The sequence below is a fragment of the Eptesicus fuscus genome, chromosome 12, assembly GCF_027574615.1.
Source record: "Eptesicus fuscus isolate TK198812 chromosome 12, DD_ASM_mEF_20220401, whole genome shotgun sequence".
Classification (NCBI taxonomy): Eukaryota; Metazoa; Chordata; class Mammalia; order Chiroptera; family Vespertilionidae; genus Eptesicus; species Eptesicus fuscus.
In genome coordinates this window covers 1,613,053-1,632,708 of record NC_072484.1, presented here as the reverse complement: position 1 = coordinate 1,632,708, position 19,656 = coordinate 1,613,053, and the positions used below count along the sequence as shown (strand labels likewise).

The 19,656-nt window shown below is 60.5% G+C and overlaps 1 protein-coding gene across 3 annotated transcripts in view; it reads left to right on the top strand.

The window, feature by feature from the left end:
- CDH4 (cadherin 4) overlaps positions 1 to 19,656 on the top strand; it is a 376,945-nt gene that overhangs the window by 336,459 nt on the left and 20,830 nt on the right. For all 3 annotated transcript variants that reach the window (XM_054723857.1, XM_054723855.1, XM_054723858.1), the window contains one exon: positions 10,397 to 10,534. In XM_054723857.1, coding sequence (XP_054579832.1) covers positions 10,397 to 10,534 — 138 coding nt within the window. The remainder of the gene's footprint in view (positions 1 to 10,396; positions 10,535 to 19,656) is intronic.

The window sequence follows — 19,656 nt, the reverse complement described above, 5'->3', positions numbered from 1 at the left end:
GAGGAAGGACCCCGCACTGCGCCAGTCCCCCCCCGCTCCCCCCCGGCCGCACCCCCAGATGGAGGAAGGACCCCGCACTGCGCCAGTCCCCCCCCGCTCCCCCCCGGCCGCACCCCCAGATGGAGGAAGGACCCCGCACTGCGCCAGTCCCCCCCGCCCCGCCCCCGGGCCGCACCCCCAGATAGAGGAAGGACCCCGCACTGCGCCAGTCCCCCCCCCGCCCCGCCCCCCGGCCGCACCCCCAGATGGAGGAAGGACCCCGCACTGCGCCAGTCCCCCCCCCGCCCCGCCCCCGGCCGCACCCCCAGATGGAGGAAGGACCCCGCACTGCGCCAGTCCCCCCCCCCCGACCCCACCCGGCCGCACCCCCAGATGGAGGAAGGACCCTGCACTGCGCCAGTCCCCCCCCGCCCCGCCCCCGGCCGCACCCCCAGATGGAGGAAGGACCCCGCACTGCGCCAGTCCCCCCCCCCCCCCGCTCCCCTCCCGGCCGCACCCCCAGATGGAGGAAGGACCCCGCACTGCGCCAGTCCCCCCCCCCCGCCCCCCCCCCCCGGCCGCACCCCCAGATGGAGGAAGGACCCCGCACTGCACCAGTCCCCCCCCGCCCCGCCCCCGGGCCGCACCCCCAGATAGAGGAAGGACCCCGCACTGCGCCAGTCCCCCCCCCCGCCCCCCACCCAGCCGCACCCCCAGATGGAGGAAGGACCCCGCACTGCGCCAGTCCCCCCCCCGCCCCCCACCCAGCCGCACCCCCAGATGGAGGAAGGACCCCGCACTGCGCCAGTCCCCCCCCCCCCCGCTCCCCTCCCGGCCGCACCCCCAGATGGAGGAAGGACCCCGCACTGCGCCAGTCCCCCCCCCCCGCCCCGCCCCCGGCCGCACCCCCAGATGGAGGAAGGACCCCGCACTGCGCCAGTCCCCCCCCCGCCCCCCACCCAGCCGCACCCCCAGATGGAGGAAGGACCCTGCACTGCGCCAGTCCCCCCCCCCCCGCCCCGCCCCCGGGCCGCACCCCCAGATAGAGGAAGGACCCCGCACTGCACCAGTCCCCCCCGCCCCGCCCCCGGGCCGCACCCCCAGATGGAGGAAGGGCCCTGGCACTGCACCAGTCCCCCGCCCCCCCCCCGCCGCACCCCCAGATGGAGGAAGGACCCCGCACTGCGCCAGTCCCCCGCACCCCCCCCCGGCCGCACCCCCAGATGGAGGAAGGGCCCTGGCACTGCGCCAGTCCCCCGCCCCCCCCTCCCGCCGCACCCCCAGATGGAGGAAGGACCCCGCACTGCGCCAGTCCCCCGCCCCCCCCCCCCGGCCGCACCCCCAGATGGAGGAAGGACCCCGCACTGCGCCACTCAGCAGGTGCCTGTCCCCCCGCCCCCCCAATTCCACACAGGCATCCATCAGAGCCGAGCTTCGGCAAACCACCACGTTCCGTGTGACATGTCGCGCGCCAGTGTGGCTGGTCCCCGCTTTTACTTGCTCTGTCTGGCAACACTACCCACCCCGAGGCAGCCGGCTGTCTGGGCCCGGCCGGGGCCGGGCAGTGGGGTGGGCCATGCGCCAAGGCGCCTCTCTGAGAAGCTGGCGTGCTCCTGCGCCGCCCCCTCCACGCACCGGTGACACCTGCGGAGGGGAAACTAGACGGTGCTGACAGGCAACAAGGTCCCTGACAGCCGGCTCCGCGGATCAGGGAGACAGGACAGGCAGGGGACGTGGCGGGCAGGGCCCCACCCGCCCTCCAGCACCAGGTCTGATGGTAGGACGGGCGCCGCGCCAGCCCAGCTGTCACCCAAGACAGGATACCGCCCTCGCCCCCGGGAGCTGTTTGCCGGCAGCTCCGGGGGAGCCCTCCCCAAAAATGACCCTGAGCGAGCGCAGAGGGCCTGCCCCTGAGGTCCGCTGGCACCTGGGCCTGCAGGGCCCGTTGCGGACACTGTCCTGGGCCCGCAGCTTGCCGGAGGAGGCTGCGTGGGCAGTCCTCCCAGCCCCTCCCCTGGCTGTGCGCACGGCTGCACGCCGGACTGGAAAGGGCGCTTCCTTCCCTGAAAGGGCACCAGCCCGCGTGGCAGCGCCTCTGCGGGCACCTGAGGGGCTCCCTGCCGGGAGAGGGAGGGCTCTAGGAAGGGCAGAGCCAACACACCCACTTGCCACGCGTCTGGGTAGCAGAGCGTGAGAATGGAGCACTTCCGCGTGATTGCACGTCGGGAGCGGGAGCGGCGGGGTGACACCCGCCGGCGGTGTCTCCCGGGAGGCGCCCTCTGGGAGCCTTCCCCACCCGCTGGCTCACGAGGGGCTCGTGGCCTGAGAAGATGGGGTGTGGCAGGCGGGTCCCCCTCACGCTGAGGGTCGCTTTGGTGGGATGGCCCAGCCGTGTGAGGAGCCGGAGCCCCGCATCCCAGGCCACTTCCTGGCTTGGGGTGGTGTCCATGCCGCTCTGATGACCTCCGCCCGACCTCTGTCCTCGTGTGCGGACCGCCATCTTCATCGACCTGAAACGCCCTCCCAGACCAGGTGGCCGAATGGATTCTCTCGGGGTCCCCGGATTTCCTCACGTGTTTTCAAGGCTGTCTGCCCTGCGCCTTCGGGGGGGCGGGGTGGGCCGACAAGGCTCTGCCCGGGCTGTGGCCTCGCCGAGCAGTTGCGGGCCACGGGCGCAGCCCCAGCGGCGCTCTCCGGGGACAGGCCACGCGGCCCGGCTCTGGGAGCAGCCGGCCGGGGCTCTGACCGCGTCTTCCCAGGAAGCGGCTCCGGGAGCCCGGCCCGGCCGCGGTGGGCGGCGGCCCAGCGTTTCTCGGAGGCCGAGTTGCGACACATTTTTACGGGTGGCTCTCAGACCCAAGTGCGGTTTTGCGGTCTCAGAGAGGAAAGTTACAATTAAGGCAAATTCGCCACCACCAACCTCATTTGCTTATTCATCCCTGAGGTCCTGCTTGTCGCCCACAATAGAGGAGAGGGAGAAAGAGAAAACTGAGCAAAGCATCGCTTCCTGCCGTCTGCAGGGTCTCTGGTCACAGGGCGGCCTGCCTGGCGTGGGGGCTTGTGGACAGCAGCTGTGCCCGCCCGGGACGCGGGGCCTGTCCCTCCATGGCACGCCGGCGCCTCTCGGGGAAGCCTGGGGGCCACGTTCTTGGCCACACGAGGACGAGGACGCTGAGCCACGCAGCGAGGGAGTCCCAGTCAGAGCACAGCTGCCTCCCACCATCACTCCGCTGCGGTTTCCTCTCCTCCCAGCGGCAGCACATTGACGGCAGGAAACCGGAGAAGCAGAGGCCAAGAGGACGAGGGCGCCGGGCAGCAGGGCGCGGCCCAGGCTCCCGCCGGCACGCACAGCCCGGCGTGCCCGCATCCTCACAGCCTCCCCGGCTGCTGCTGCTCCGCCCCGGGTGTGAGCGGCTCCGACAGCCCCTGCCCCGGGCCTTCCGCTGCTCTCCGTCCTGTTGTTGACAGGCGAGTCCCAGAGCCGGCCCTGGGGACAGTGGGAGCGGGATGGGTCGGCGGTCCGGGGGGCTGTGCCGGGAGGGGCATGGAGCAGCCACGCAATCAGGGTCGGGGGGCCAGGATGGCATTGTTATTGCTCCTGTGGTCACTGCACTACGTGAACCAGTTCTGGGTGAGACGCTGACTTCCCAGGCCGCTTTAGAAGCCACCAGGTGGCCCAGCTTCCCGCCTCTCACCTGGGTCTGTCTGATTGAGAGAGCCGAGGCCACATCAAAGGACAGTGTGAGTGCAACAACCAATCTGCACACGTGTGCACGTATGTGGATGCATTGCCTTTATGCGTGTACATGTGTGTATAAGCCATATTTCCCAAAGGTGTGCAGGCAGGATGCTCATTGGGCTGGGGGCGCTGAGGAGGTCCAGTGGTGTCACCCGCAGCTGCATCTCTGGGAGTGCCGTGCGCCCGAGACCGGCGCCCAGAGCCCCAACAGGAGGAAGCGGGCCTGTGCTTCCTCCTTTTACCTCGGCCTCTATGTGCAGCACAAGCGGGGTCTCAGCCAGAAGCCAGAATCCCAGACCCCGCGGCCCCTGAAGGGTGGAGGGAAGTGAGACCACAAAGAGCCCGGGCTCGGGTCTGGAAGGTTCTCCCGTGGGCCGCCAGCCCGCAGACCTCAGCCGCCCCCAAGGCGAGCCCTGCGTGGCCCTGCGGCCGGGCCTGGCCGGACCGGCCTTCGCTCCCTGTGAGGATGGAGGGGTTTTCTGCAACGGGACCTCCAAGGCCGGTGCAGGGCAGGGGACACGCACACCCTGGCCACAGGGACCGATCAGCAGTCACTAGTGGGGTGTCAGCGACTACCGAGTCAAACTCGACTTCCCCTCGCACTTGGCTCGCCCTTGAAACCGGAGCCCCTGCCCTGGCTCCAGGCCTGTCATCCCCGGGGACCTCGGGCCCCGCGCGGCACCCTGGCCACCTGGATGCCTCTGGTCCTGCCAAGGGGACCCTACGCTGTGCTCCCTGCCGGGCTCCACAGCGCCCCTCCGGCCTCCGTGACCCCAGGCTCTCCTGAGCCCTCCGTGTGTGCTCCGGGGCAGGTGCTTCCAGAGCAAACGGACGGCCTTCCTCCTGGGCCCTCCCGGGAGCGCTCCCATCGCTGTGGGCTGGCGGTCCGCGTGTCTGGCGGTCAGCATGGTGGGCGGTGTGTGTACGTGCCTCGAGCTGGGCTGCACGAGGACCCCCACCCCCACCCCGCCCCCCACAGACGCAGCCAGAAGCCCACGGGACCTCCTTTGGGAGCCCTGAAGCACCCTTTCCCAACCCTTCTGGGGCTCCAGACGCCGTCTCCCTCAGCCGCCGCGCACCATCTCCCCGGAAGAAAGAAGCCCAGCAGGAGGACACATGCTCCTTTAAAGGAGAATTAAAGTATCGAATAAAAGGCCCTGTCTGTGCCGCCGGGTTCCCTGGGTGCGTCTCTGCACTGGGGTCGGAGCCGGCAAAGTCACCCCAGAGCCTGCCGCCGGCCATTCGCCCGGTCACTGAGGTCCAGGCCTCGCGGGCACTCCGGCTGCCGGTGGCTTTTCCACCTCTGCCTGCTCATGGGTCCTGCATCCGACGGTGGGCCAGGGGCCTGGGGTGGGGTGAGCTGGCGCTGCCCCCGGGGCTCGAGTTCTTTCTGTGGCTGAATCCTGTCCTGCCACGGGCCAGACCACATCTGGTCGCTCGCTCAGCTGTCGGTGACGTGGGATCCTTGCCGCTGTAGCTGCTGGGACCCAGGCACCGTGTTTGTCTGAGCTCGGCGTCCCGTTCTCGGGGCTGTGTGCCCAGCAGTGGAATGGCCGGGTGACATGTGAGTGGGGACCGCAGCTCTCGATGCACCACGTGAATGAGGATGGAGCCTGTGGCTCCTCGTCCGTCCGCAGTGTGCAGCCTGCGGCTCCTCCAGTCGCGTTCCTGGGCGCCGAGCAGACCCCAGGACTGAGCTGCGAGAGCAAGAGACACAGGCCGGGCCAGCCCTGGGTGCCAGCTCAGCCTCAGGGGACGGGTCCCAGCAGGGCACTGGCCCAGGAGGGAAGTGCCGCCTTGGGGCGGGGGCTGCCAGGAGGAGCTGCAGGTTGGCACGTGGCGGCTCCCAGCCTTCTAATACTCGCAGCACCGCAAGGCACAGCAGCTGAGCCGGCCAAGCAGCGCTGGTCCCCTGGGGCCGGAGCGCGGTGTGGAGCGCAGGCCTGACGCGGGCCGGGCCGGTGTGCGTTGGCGGCAGCCCTGGCACCCCGCGTGGGAAGCAGGGAGGGAGGGCACACAGGAGCCTACGTGCTGTTCTAGGGCACTTAGGTGGCTGCATTATTGATGGGTGTCACGCAAAATTTAATGCTGAGCTAGGAGAGGCAGTGAAGTCGCAGGGATGGCCACTTCGAGTTTCTTCCTTCTTGAACTTGAAAGTGGCCAAGTCCTGCGCCCGGGCGGGCGCGGGGCAGGCTCAGGGGTGGGCCGGTGGAGAACTGGCCACAAACAAGCCGGAGCTGCCTCCGCCCTCGCCCCGCCGGCTCCGCCCTGTCCCGCAGGCTCCGCCTGCTGACCAGCAGGTGAGTCTGAGACGCCAAGGCCTGCGTATGGCTTTTTAATACAGACTCCAAACCCCCAACCGTGCCAGGCCCATCCCTGCATGAAGGTGGGACAAGTATGGCAGAGGTGGCCGTGTCCAGAGACGCCAGGACGCCCACCTTCCCTGGCATGCGCCCCGGTCCTGCCTCTGAGCACCACTCCTGAAAGGGATTTGGTGGAAGAGAATGGTCATCACCACTGAGTCTGAAAAGCACACTTTCCACACCAAAAGCCACGCGAAGGAGCCTGTGTCTGCCCCCCGTCCCCCCCCCCCCCCGCACTCCCAGGAGGGGCTGAGGCGCCCAGTTCTGCAGGGGTCGGGGCTGCCGGCATTTCCTCCTGCTGACTGCATTTGCTTGCTGCCCCCCTCAGGCCAGGAAAGACTCCCCACCAGACCTGCGCGCCCTCTAGTGGCAGTCAGCTGCACACACAGGCATTCCCACCAAGGATACACGTGGCTACCTACACCCACCCATACGCGTACCTGTGCCCTCTCTAAGACGTGTGTTTCTCTGCAGTGTCTCGGGGCAGTGGCCTGGATGGTCCATGGGGAGGTTGTGATTTCTTCCTCTCTCCTCTGGGCTAAACCCCTCCCTTTGCTGCCGGCCTCTGCCCTCTTTTTTTCTGCTCTGGCCCCTTGTAACAGCAGCTGGTCCTGAGGGCTTGAGCGGCCAGCCCTGGTCTTCTTCCCTCCCACCAAGCAGTCAGACAGGCAGAGCCGGGCAGTGGTCACGGGCCACGCCTCACCCAGCAGGGCCTTGCAGTCTTGCTGACAGTGACAGGCAGCCCTCAGAGGTGGCATCTGGTGCGGAAGGGCCTGACCTGCCTCCTGCCCCGAAGCTGCCACATCCTTGCGGCTGAGTCTCCCAGCCCGTCCTGGGAGGGAGAGGAATCTGATTTGTAAAGAATGAGAGAAACTCAGGTGAGAAATTGAAGAGTTTCAAAGTGAGGCTGCCTGCGGCTCTGTCAGAGAATCTGATTTCCTTCTGCACGTTTCCTCGGGGAGGGGACTGGAGTAACCGAGGCCCCATCCGTGGGGTCGTTGGCAGCTGTGGGCGAGATACAGCTGAGAGGCGGCTCCTGGGCAGGACCTGGGGCCCCTCACCAAGGGCATGTGGGACTGGGGTTCGGATTCGGTCTGCCAGCCTCCCCACTAGCCAGTCCCTGTTCCCAGCCTGTCCCTGCAGTGTCCTGGCTGAGGCACGGCCCTGACCAGGCAAGCAGCGCCCTCTGCTGGACAGGAAAAAGGAGCACTTTCCTTCTGCTGGGACCCTGAGGCATAAAGCCAGGAGCAGGGACCTTGGCTGGGCCACACCTGACGTCGGCCGGAAGGGTTTCTGCGTGTGCCCTGTACAGACAGGGGCACTCCAGCCTGCTGTCCATCCTGCACACGGGAACTAGGTGCCCAGAGGCGTCTTGGCTAGGATTAGGGTCGCCGAAGGAAGAACACACGCACGAGGCCAAAGCGGTGAGGGGTTATACATTTATTAGGTCATCTGGAGACCAGATGGGCTGAGCCCCAAAATGGCGCCAGCACACAGGGGTCTGTGTCCGTGTCCAGAGATGCCTGGGAGATGGGGGGTCAGAGGTTTTAAAGGACTCTAGGCGGCTTTTTCTGGGCAGAGAATTCTCTGGGCGGGTCTGGATCCTGGGACGGTCCTGAGGGGAGAGCGAATGGTCTTAGCAAGTGGAATGTGGTCTAAGCAGAAGGGAATGTCTGCTGTGAAGTGGCCTAAAGGTCAGTTCCCAGGGGAGGGGTATCGATTCAATTGTTTGATCAGACCTCACAGCTGTGTGGGCATCGTTGGCGCCATAACGAAGTCCTGAGAGCAGTGACTGCATCAGCTCCCGGTGGCAATGAGGGGGTCTCATCAGGTGCCCTGCTCTTCAATCCATCAACTCACCCACCTATCCACCATCCACCCAGTGGCTGGTGTGACCACCAGTGGAGGCAGCTGGGCACGTGACCCTGCCCCATCTCAGACTGGAACACGGAGGCCAGCGAGGGCCGAGGCTCGTCTGTCTGGCTGGCCATGGCACTGGGGCTGGGGGCCTGGCTCCTGCATCATGGGCCACAGCCCCTCCCCCGCGCCCAGCACCTTGGTGAGCCTGTGGAGGAGGCTGACTTCGTGCTGAGGCCCGGCTTCCTGGCACCTGCCTCCTTGGTGCTGAGGAGGATGGGGACCAGAGTTAGCGCCCCATCTGGTGACCTGTGACCTCTGTCTCAGCCACTCAGCTCAGCTGTTTTCATTGCAAAAACAGCCACAGATAATGCCTAAATGAATGGACGTGGCCGTGCACTAATAAAACTTTATTTCTACAAATCAGCAGCAGTTGGCGCATTGAGCACTCCTGGGATCCTGTGACTCATCTCAAAGCCCCCTCAGTCCTCCCAACTGTCCACAAATGCCCAGACACGGGGGTCGGTGGACTGGCCTGCCATTGCTCAGAATCTCTGCCGCCATCACAGTCATTGGGACATTCAGGGCACGTTCACTGGGCACCTACGTATGGTAGGCGCCACATTTGACCTGGGACACGGTGGTCAGTAGGACAGCCATGGCCTCCAGAGCTCAGTTTGGTGAGAGTCACAGACAACAATCAAATGACGGCATGACCACTGTAAAGTCAGAACTGTGCCACGCGCCATGCTGGGGCCTGGCTTGGGAGCGGCGGGAGAATTCCTGAGAAAGGGGGGTTTGCGCAAAGATCTGAAAGAACAGTTGGCATTGACTAGGGGAGAATAAGCGTTCCACAGAGGTCAGAGCACATGCGAAGGCAGGGCGGGTCAGCGTAAGGAACCGAGGGAGGTTGTGTGGGAGGTGTGGGGAGCCCGATTCAGATGAGGCCTGAGAGGTGGTCAGCAGCCAAGCACACGGCCTCGGGGCCGCAGGAAGGACATGGGTGTGAGCCAGTGAGCACTGCTGCATAAAGAACACCTCAAACTCAGCAACCAAAACCATGTCCATGGGTTTCTATTCACTTAGCTCTCGATTCCACAGATTGTCAATTTGGACTGGGCTCGTCTGGAAAACTCGGGCCTTGGCTAGGCTCATCCAGGCATCTGTCACTAGCTTCTGGGAAGGAGGGAGAAAGGGACAGAGAGATGAAGGGACAGAATGATGGAAAGAAGGATGGATGGATAATGGATGGATGGATGGATGGATGGGTGGATGGATAATGGATGGATGGATGGTGGATGGATGGGTGGATGGATAATGGATGGATGGATGGTGGATGGATGGGTGAGTGGAAAGATAAGTGGATGGGTGGATGGGTGGATGGAAAGATAAGTGGATGGGTGGATGGTGGATAGATGGGTGGGTTGATGGATTGATGAATAAAAAGACAAGTGGATGGATGGATAGAGGAGGGGAGGGATGGACGGATGGAAAAAGAGACAGTCTGGTGAGCATCTGCTCTTTATAATTAGTTCTTTATGGAGCCAGTTTTTGGAACCTGAGCCCACTTCCCTGAATAGGATGGTGGGAACCAGCCTTTTTCCTTAACCTCTCTGAGTAGGACTGAGATAGTTTATCACTTGGCCGACATTTCATAAGGTCCCTTTCTGCCTTGGGCCCCCAAATCCTTCCTCCCCTAATGGTACCAGTGAGATATGGGATGTGGTCCCCACAGAGAGCTGCCACCAAGCTCATCCGCACCTGTCGCATCAGAAGCTCCTGTGATCTCTGGTTCAGAATGCGGACGCAGAAAAGGCTACTTCTGCTGGCTCGGAGGTGTCTGCACCAGTGGCCTCAGCGAGCGCCAGGCGGACAAGGCCACGATGCCTGATGGAATTCACGCTTTCCATCAAGTTTTGCCGCCTGTTAAAGCTCACGCCTGCACGCACCTGAATGCTCAGCGCTCCTTCCGGACTCTGTTCAGACAGTGCGCTTGTATCTGTGCATCTGCAAAGAGCGGAGAGGGCTTGTCTCTTGTTTGAACTTCTGCCCTGCAGCTGAGCTGGACCCTGAAAATGCTACAGGCATGAGGTCCTTCCAGACACATGTCTGGGAGTGTCGCTCTCTGCAAACTGCCCGTCCCTGGCTTTGCAAACCCAGTGCCGTGCTCCTGGCCCCTCAGTCTTGGCACCAATTATGATCTGTACTTGCAACGGCCAGAGCCACCGAGCTGGCGTGTGGCCGGGCTCCCGTGCTGCGCCGTTTCCCACAGAGAACGTCCTTCCGCCGGCCTTGCTCTGAGTCTGGGGAGGGCCATGCGGCCAGGGTGCCTCGTGCTGGCCTGAGGCCCAGCTCAGCAAGCTCCGCCCAGGGAGCACGCTCCTTTGATGAAAAGCATAAGCAGCCTGTAAACTAAAACCCAACTAAGCCCTGTTCTTCCCCAACTCGTTCTTTCTAGAAAGTTCAGCAGTACACAGTCATTGTTCAGGCCACAGACATGGAGGGAAACCTCAACTACGGCCTCTCGAACACAGCCACAGCCATCATCGCGGTGACTGACGTGAATGACAACCCGCCAGAATTCATCGCAAGCACGGTGAGTACCTGGTGGCCGCCTGGCACGTGACCGTGCAAGGCAATTCGCTGACCTTTGGCATTTCTTCTGTCCTTGCTGCTGCAGATAGGAGGAGACAGACAGCCGGGCGGGTGGGGGCGGGGCGCGGGGGCAGAGGCCCTGGACAGGGGAGGCTGATGCAGGGTGACACCTCTGGGATCTCCACCCAGGGGCTGGCCTGCTGGGAGGAGGCCTGTGTTCCAGTCTGGCACAGCAACACCCCCTAGGGAGCGAGGGGTGCCACCTTGAGAGGTTCCCAGGACAGAGCGAGCTGGGCCCTCTTTCTGAATCCAGAAGAGCTGACCAGTGGTGCTCGGGCCCTGGCGAGGGGCTGATGTCTCAGCTGCTCTTGGAGCATGCGTGTGGCTGTGTGCGGAGCACCTGCTGGGGCTGCCAGGCGGGGCCTCGGCCAGAGACAGGGCAGGTCTCTGCAGGAGGAGACGGGTATACGGATAAACTGCCCCGTGCCTCCTTCCCTCTCAGGCACAGCTGGTGGCTGTGGCCAGGCCCCGCACCAGGCTGGACCTGTGGCTGAGCCCCCTTGGTGGACACGTATTCATTCACTCACTCCCAGAACGTTACTGGACGTCCATCTGGGTCTAGAGCCAGCAAGTCACAGAAACAAACCGCGTGCGTGTGGGGGACGTCCGAGGGGTGGGGCTGAGGAGTCACAGCCACACGTCACGAGGCTCCTGTCCCATGAAACCCTCAAGGCTCACTCAGTGCCGGCTCACATTGGAGCCGCCCTCTGTGCCACGTGGAGGTCTCAGGACCGGCCTCTGCTCCTCCCCCGTACCAACCACCACCCTCCCTCAGGACCCTCAGGTCCTTGTCAAGCAGCACTGCATCCCCAAGACGTCTTTTTGTGCCCCAAGGGGGGTGCTGTCACGGTGGGGACATGTGCCCACCCCTCAGGTGCTGGTCTAGCGGGTGGCAGTTTCGGGGGCTGGACGGGCAGAGGGAGGGTCACCCAGGGCTCGTTCTCAGGTCTCATGTCACCTTCTCGGAGCTGCCCTCTCCCGGGGCCACTGGAGGGCAGAGTGGATGAGGTATAAGAGCGACAACAGCAGCAATAATAGCCACAGCACAGCCACGCTGTCAGCTTTCTCGCCAGGCACTGGTCAGGTTCGTCTCTAATCCCCACCAACCCACAGGGGTGAGGATCCAGTTACGGGGATGATGAGGAGGCTCAGAGAGACTAAGTCACCTGCCCAAAGCCACACAGCCTATAAGCGGGGCAGCTGGGAAAGGACCCCAGAAGCTGTGCTCTCATTGAGCAGGTCAGAGAGGGTGGGGGAGAAGGGCAGGAAAGTGGGGGGCAGAGAGGAGACCCCTTCTTCTTCTGGTGTCAGCCAACTTGCCCTGAAGGCATCTCATAGGACAGAGCCCTCCCCCCACCACACCACACGAGCCGCCCCACGGCCCATGAACATCCCCTCATCCTGCTGCCCCACGCCCCGCACCCTGTCATCCCCACATTCCTCCTTCTCGAATCACAGAGTCCCAAGATCCCACATCCCAGCATCAGGGAGTCCCAGGCTCTGGACCCCAATGGACCAAGTGGGCAAGGGCGTTCCTGGGTGGTAGCTCTGTAGCCTCGGCCAAGGTAGCACAGCGCCACCTGGTGGTCATGGAGCAGATAGCCACACAGAGGGTATAGCCAGGCCCCTGCCCACTGGTGAGGGATGCCTGGCTTCCGTTTCTGTTTGCTCCCTCGGCCAGCGCCAGCGACAATGAGAGGACACGCCCAGGGCCAGCATCCTGGGGAGGTGAGACATGGGGGAGCAGCTTCCTAGGGGCCCTGGGAGAATAACGGCACCCCAAGACCACACCATGGCCTTGCCCACACCTGGCCTCTTTCTTCCACCTGCGCTGCCTTTTGTGACAATGACAGGAACACATGGCTGTCTTTAGACATGCCAGGCCCGTGCTGGCAGTCCACGATGCTCAGGCCCCAGCTGCTCAGGGGTCTCAAACAGCCCAGGTGCCCAGGTGCAAGGACACCATTTCCAGGGACACAGTTTTGTCCTGGTGCCAGCCTGGTCCAGGTGTCAGGGTGTGGCTCCCCTAGGAAACAGCCCCAGGACGGCTGTGGTCACCATGGAGACAGGGCAGAAAGCAGCCAAGCCAGCTGTCTCTGATGCCAGTAAAGGCTGGCTTCCAGGCATGAGGCTCCGTGGTGACCTGGAGAGCTCGGGGCTCAGCCCCACCCTGCTGGCTGGTCTCAGCTCACCAGTGGGTTTGGTGCAGAGCACCCAGGGGATACCGAAGGGAGTACCCCAGGGAGTTGGGTTTTGGCAGGCGACCTGAGAGACCCAACCTGCTCCCAGTCTTGGTCCAAGCCTCAGTTTCCCCATCCACAATGGGGTTTCTTGCACCAAGGTGCCCGGGAGGAGTTTGCAGCCAGCCGGGGCTCACAGGTGATCCCACGACTCAGGGCTGCAGGCCGGGTGGGGAGCCAGTGGGCCCCGCACAAGGCGGACCAGAGCCCTTGCCCACCCTCCCGCCCCAATCTGGCTGATTCCATCTTCTACGTCCAAGTCGGTTGGCTGCTACTTCAGCGGAGCCAAAGCCAGCAGCCCCACCCACTCGCAGGGCCTCTGGCCTCTGCTTCGAGTCTGACAGGGTGGTGTTCATGGACCTGAGGTCTGATGGCGAGATCCACAGACCTCGGTGGGTTGTCAGCAGTGTCTGTGCCCAGGGAGACACAGGACCTGCCCACCAGCAGCACCTCCCGCCATCCCCCCGGCATGCAGCCTCATGTCCATGCCGAGGGCTTGGCTGCTGTTCGAGACCGTCACCCGAGTGGACTCACGCAGAGCACACGCTTCCTTTCCGTCCGGCATCTTCCATCGGAACGACGAACGCTCTGGGTCCCCTGGCCATCACTGGGCATCTCAACTCTTGGGATTGGGTGGCCTGTGGCATGTAGCCCTTGGGGTGGGTGACAGGCAAGCCCCAACCCTGGTTTCTCCGCACACTGGGGTGGGCGGGGCTGAGGACTGGCCACACCCCTCGAAGGAAGGGAGCTCAATCAGGAACAATCAGCAGAAGCGGAGGAGACACAGGGGTCTTGCATGATCTGACTCCTGTTAAATGTTAATTAAACCTTATCTTCGCTTCACCTGCTCTGCCCGTACACTCTGCCCTGGCTGCCCGCTGCCAGCCTACATCCTGCTGGGCCGGCCTCTGCACAGCACTCTCTCGGGGTACACCGGGGTCTGTTGCAGGGCCGGGGCCCCCAGGACCCCCTGTTTGCCTCATCATGGGTCCTGGAGTGAAGCTTAGAGTCGCAGCATCCTGGCCCCTGGCACGCCTGCCCGCCAGGCGGGGGTCCACTTCCCTTAGGCGTGGGATGGCCACTTCCTTGGCCAGGCTCCTGGACCCCAGCCAGGACCTCCGAGCTGCGTGCGGAGGTGGGGCCTCGGGTGGGGCTTTGTCGCTCAGCCTCTCACCGGTGAGTGGGGACGCTCTCCCTGCCTGCACACAGGGGGCTCGATAAACAGTAAAGTGGATCTTGTTGCCGAACGTTAATAACAATTACTGTCAACATGATCCTTCCGCCTCGAAGAAAAAGGCTGCTTGGGACTGTGGGCCGATCTGTGTGGAGATCAGGAAACCTGTCCTTCCTGGAGCAAACCTGCTCTAGGACCCAAAGGCTGGCGGGGTCTTCCAAGCCATGTTTTGAGCTAAGCGGCCGGGCCGGGCCGGGGAGCACGTTCCCTGGCTGCCCATTTGCTCTCCAGCAGCCCCCCCAGGTGGACGGGGTCTCGCAGAGGGGCCCAGCCAGCACAACCACCTCTGCTGGCCCCGTTTCCCACAGATGGAGAAGGAGGGAGGACAGCGCCCAGGGTCCCTCCAGAAAAGAGCCATGATCCCCAGTCTGGCTCCGATTCCGAGCTCAGAAGCCAGCAGAAATTAGCATTGTTTCCCTGGACAGAAAGCTGCAAACACCGTACCATCCCCGGAGCGCCTGGCCTTCATCCCAGCAGAAACCACCACAGACTGCAGGGACAGTGCTGGCGTGTCCCCAGGCGGGTCTGTGGGGACCCCTCCCAGGCGTCCGCAGCCCCTCTGGTTCCTCCACCAGATCCTGGCAGGACGGGCTTCCAGGGCCACGGTCTGGGCTCTGGTCCTGCCTGCCGGATCCGGGTCCCCGGCCGGGAGAGCTAGTTAGATGTCCTCCTCAACCCAGGGCCCGGGGTCTGGGGGGCGGGGAGCGAGGGTCCTGTGTCCCGAGGGGCAGCTGTGGAGAGTCTCTCCCTGAGACTCATTAGAACCAGCAATGCTTCGGAGCACTCGGGGCAGCAGAGCGCCATCTTGGGGTCACGTTGTCTGCGGGATGTAGATGCCGAGGGCCCGAGGGGTCTGTGAGTGCACAGGCATCACTCTCAGGCTTCTTGCCTGGCTGAGGGTATTTCCTGCATCCTGGCTGGGCTCCTGCTCTCACCCAAATCCTGCTCTGTGCTAATGTTAGAAATAAGGTGAGCCCCCCAATTCAGGGGTCCTGGGAGAGCACAAAACACACTCGGGAGCCAGGCAGCAGGTGAATATCTTTACTCCTGCAGGAGGGTGCACACATGGTCTGGAAGCGCGCACACACACCGAGCAGGTGGTCCGCTCAGGATTTATAATCCTAACGCACGTGACCTGTCCCTCGCTCTTGATTGGAGCTCAGGTGCACAGTCTTTCCCAATTGGCTAATTCAAAGGGAGGGGTGGGCCTTTGCCATTTCAAGATGGCGGCCCCCAGGGAGCTACAAGCCATGTGGCCAACATGGCGGCTGCCAAGTCACGCAGTCCAACATGGCGGCTGTCTAAACTGTTCTTTGACAGGAAAGCTGACTTGTTTCTTCTCACAGTTCCCCCTTTTCTTTACTTAAACTCTTTTCTTCAAACTCGGCTGACACCCTTGACCTTCCTGCTCTGCAGTGTCCAGGAGGAGACTACTTTGCTGTTTGGTCAACGCGGTTCCGATTAGCCTTTGGGTAAGACGCCCCACATGGGATGACGTGACACCCCATCACTGTGGCTCCTAATCAAAGGGGTGAGGTGGACACCATCGCTCCTTCCACTTTCCAGCCATCGCTCCAGTGAATCGGGGAAGGAGCCTCGGTCCCAGGCTCCAGCTCACACGTCACCGAACCTGCCGGTGCCTTAGGCTCAGTGACGGTCCGTGTGCTGTGTCGTCAGGGACGAATGTGCAGCACTGGCCCCAACGTTACACATCTTCCTCCTTCTTCTGCCAGAACCGTATCTAAGGCAACCTGTGCCCCCAGCCATCCTGCTGCTGGCATCTAGCTGCTCACTGTCCCTTTAGCTGCCTCTCGAGCCTCGTTAACAAGCCTTTGCTGGTTCTAGTAAATACAACTAATCCGCCACATTCTTGTCACAGTGGCCACCAGCACAGGACAGACTCAAACCCTGTGGCAATCTGAGTTCTAGCCTTACACTCCTTGGCACCCCTCCTGGAACCCCAATGGGATCTGTGTGTATATGGGATCAAAGGAGCCCCGGACTCTCTCTCCTCTTCCTAGTCTGTCTGTCCATTGAAGAAGGTTTACGACGTGCCAACGTGAAAGGGATAGCCAATGGTATCAGAGCACAAGGTCCACTCCATTCGCTGGGCAAGGCCCAAGTCAGGGTCCCCCATGACACCACCAGACATCAGCACGGGGTACCGACAGTGCAGCACGATGGGCTTCTGAGGATACTCGGCCATTTACGCATCCGGATACATTTCTCACAAACTCTGAGCACTGTTCCCCCCCTTGAGAGGCAGGAGGCATAGTTTACATCGGAGGATGGGCCGGATTGTTTTGGGGGGTCCTTGCTCTTTACCTCTGTTGGATGGGAACAACAGGGAGAGTCTTACAGGAAGCGTTTCCCCAGGCGGTTTCCTCCTGGTACAAGGCAAGCACACATCCCATCCCGTGACTGTCTGAGGTCCATCCGAATGGGAACGGGACCACTTGGGCCTCTCGCCTTCCTTCCAGTCGCTTTTATTCAGGGCGTGAACAGAATACCTAATCCATTCCACCAGGCATTCGTTCCCTTATGTCCTGCTTCTCTTTGCATGGTGGTGGCAGTGGCCTAGGGGATTTTGTCCTGTGACATCTACTCCTAACTCTAGTCCTAGCCAATCTTTTGACCTAAAGGCTGAAATATCCAAGTCATTCAAGTTATCTATAACTGATAACTTAACTGGGTAAGCATGATCCAGATTGTACACATTTCTCCAGCCCACATTGTAAGGCTCTGCAAGTTGCCAGATTCCTTAAGCCAGTAGTCGGCAAACCGTGGCTTGCGAGCCACATGCGGCTCTTTGGCCCCTTGAGTGTGGCTCTTCCACAAAATACCACGTGCGGGCGTGCACGTACAGTGCGATTGAAACTTCGTGGCCCATGCGCAGAAGTCGGTTTTCGGCCTGGGCGAGTCTATTTTGAAGAAGTGGCATTAGCCAAAGAGCCGCATGTGGCTCGCGAGCTGCGGTTTGCCGACCACTGCCTTAAGCAAATAGAGCCCAGTACATGATGGTTATTAAGACAGCTCACAGTTTTTAGCATCAGTTTCAAGGGGACATGTCCTGGTATGGCTGTCCAAGTTGAGTGTGTCCACCCTTAACCCGTGTGTGATGGGTCCAACCTCGCTCTGTAGTTCGAACAGCAGTCTCTGTGGTAAGCAAGACAGGTGAGGTCCTTCCCAGGAGGGTTCCAACTTGCTTCCCTTCCAAGTCTTGATTAGAACAAACAGTCTTCCGGTCGATGGCGATGACCCGGAAACTCCAGGGGGCCTTGGGTCAGGAGGCCTTCTAACCTGAGAGAGATTAAAGTAGAAGAGATACCCAGTACTCAGTTCTGAAGAAATTGGTCCCTAGTTTCCACTGTAGGAAGATCTTGAGGCATTCCAGGGCCTACTGGAATCACCTACAGCCAGCTCTAGGTAAAAAAACTACTTTTCTTAAAATTCAAACCCTAAGAAGGTTGTCAAACTTGCTTTTACCAAAAGATTATATATTAAAGTGTATTAGACAGGAACATAGGCCAGCAAACTTCAGTTCCTATGATTAAAAGATGGTCTTCTTATTAAATACCTGATTAATATAATTATCCTATATAATAAAAGGGTAATATGCAAATTGACCATAATAGCAGAAGACCAGGAACAACCGGCCGCTATGACATGCACTGACCACCAGGGGGCAGATGCCCAACGCAGGAGCTGCCCCCTGGTGGTCAGTGCACTCCCACAGGGGGAGCTCCACTCAGCCACAAGCTGGGCTGACAGTTGCAAGCCCAGCAGTGGTGGTGGGAGCCTCTCTCGCCTCCACGGTAACGCTAAGGAGCGCTAAGGATGTCCGACTGTCAGACATCCCCTGAGGGATCCTGGGCTGCCAGAGGAATGTCTGACTGCCAGCTTAGGCCCACTCCCCGGGGGATCAGGCCTAGGCCGGCAGGTGGACACCCCCCGAGGGGTCCTGGACTGCAAGAGGGGCGCAGGCCGGGCTGAGGGACCCTCCCGGCCTCCCAAGTGCATGAATTTGCATGCCTGGACCTCTAGTTTTACTAGAAAAGAACTGACCAAAATAAGGCTTATTTTCTAACTTCACTTGTCCTTGGGTGTGGACAGAAAATGACACTAATTGGATTTCTCCCATCAGTCTTCCTGAGAACTTTGGCATAAGCTGTTTACCCTCTGTTTAGGGAGGCAAAATGCAAATCATTGACTCTTAAGTGTCCTTGGTTTAGGGAAGACAGAGTTTTCTAGATGGTTGCAAACTGCTGTTCAAATATCTGTTTCCCTGCTCTGTCCTGGCTTACTGGCCTGTATCATTTAATCAATTTCCTTTTAACATTTCTTTTTTATAAACTTCTTATAATTTCCACGGACATTCTTACAACTTTCAAAAACATTTTTACAATTTCCAGAAATAACCACCTTTAGAAACCACCTTCTTTTTCCTTCAAAATGCATAACCATGCCTCAGTCCTTCCATTAAGTATTTCTACAACTTGTACAGACCTTTTCTTTCTTTCTTTCTTTTTAATGTATTAGAATTATTCACTCTTAGAAAGCTTAATTTTTCAATGATTACCAAAAAGTAAACAGTCAGCATTTCTTAGATTAACATTTATGAACGTACTTTAAATGCACTTTTCCTTTCAAAAAAATATACCTTCAACCAAGTACAAGAGACCTTCTGTAATAAAAACTAAGAGCAGGCAAATTAAAACTTGTCTAGCAGTTAATGTTTCAGTTGTGTTATTTTTTTTTAATATTTAGATGTTTACCATTTAACCCAGCCTTTAAGTTAATTAAGAAAATTATTATAGGAGCAGGCTGGGATTTAAACTGCTACCTTCTTCCTTAGAGCAAACCTCACCTAAGGTTAGTGCTGCCGCTGATTCTGCCTCCGGGCCAGCCCTTCCCTAGGCCACTTTCCTGAGAGGCCAGGCCAACTATTGGTGACAAATGGAATTTATAATATTCCTTGGCCCAGCAGGTCCTCAGGGTCTGGCCCAGAGTTCTTTCTCATTTGATCTTTTAGTCTTGGTACAATTCGGAAGGCCCTTCTTCTTTGCCTTGCTGAATATTAAAGGCTTTATTTAGGTTCCGAGACGGGGGAACTGCTTCCCTAATTCCTTCAATGATTAGCTCCCTAAGGTCTCTCAGGTGCCCTCTATGGTCCATGTCGTTATGGTCCCCCTGGGCCTCCTGGTTTGGAACTTTCACCTCCGCTGGAAGTGCCCCAGGGCCAGTCGGTGCTCTCGCTCCCAGACCGCCATAGCTGACCTTGGAATCATTGCTCTCTCTCCTCCCGAGAATAGGATTCCTAAAATGGACAGTAATTCGGTCCACATATACACTTGTGGGCCTAGAAATTGATCTAATTGGGCAGCTACACCATGTGGGTCTTCCAGTCGAGGCTTTAACTCTTTCTTAAGCTCCCTCACTTCTGAACTGGTGAGTGGGGCATTGACAAAGCCTATTCCCCCTCCTCCCAAGGGCACCTTCCTCAAGGGGTACAGTCTGTTGGAGGAGGTGGAGATGCTGGGAAGGGTAGGCTGTGAATATCCTTTTTGCATTGATCTAGAAAAGGAGGTC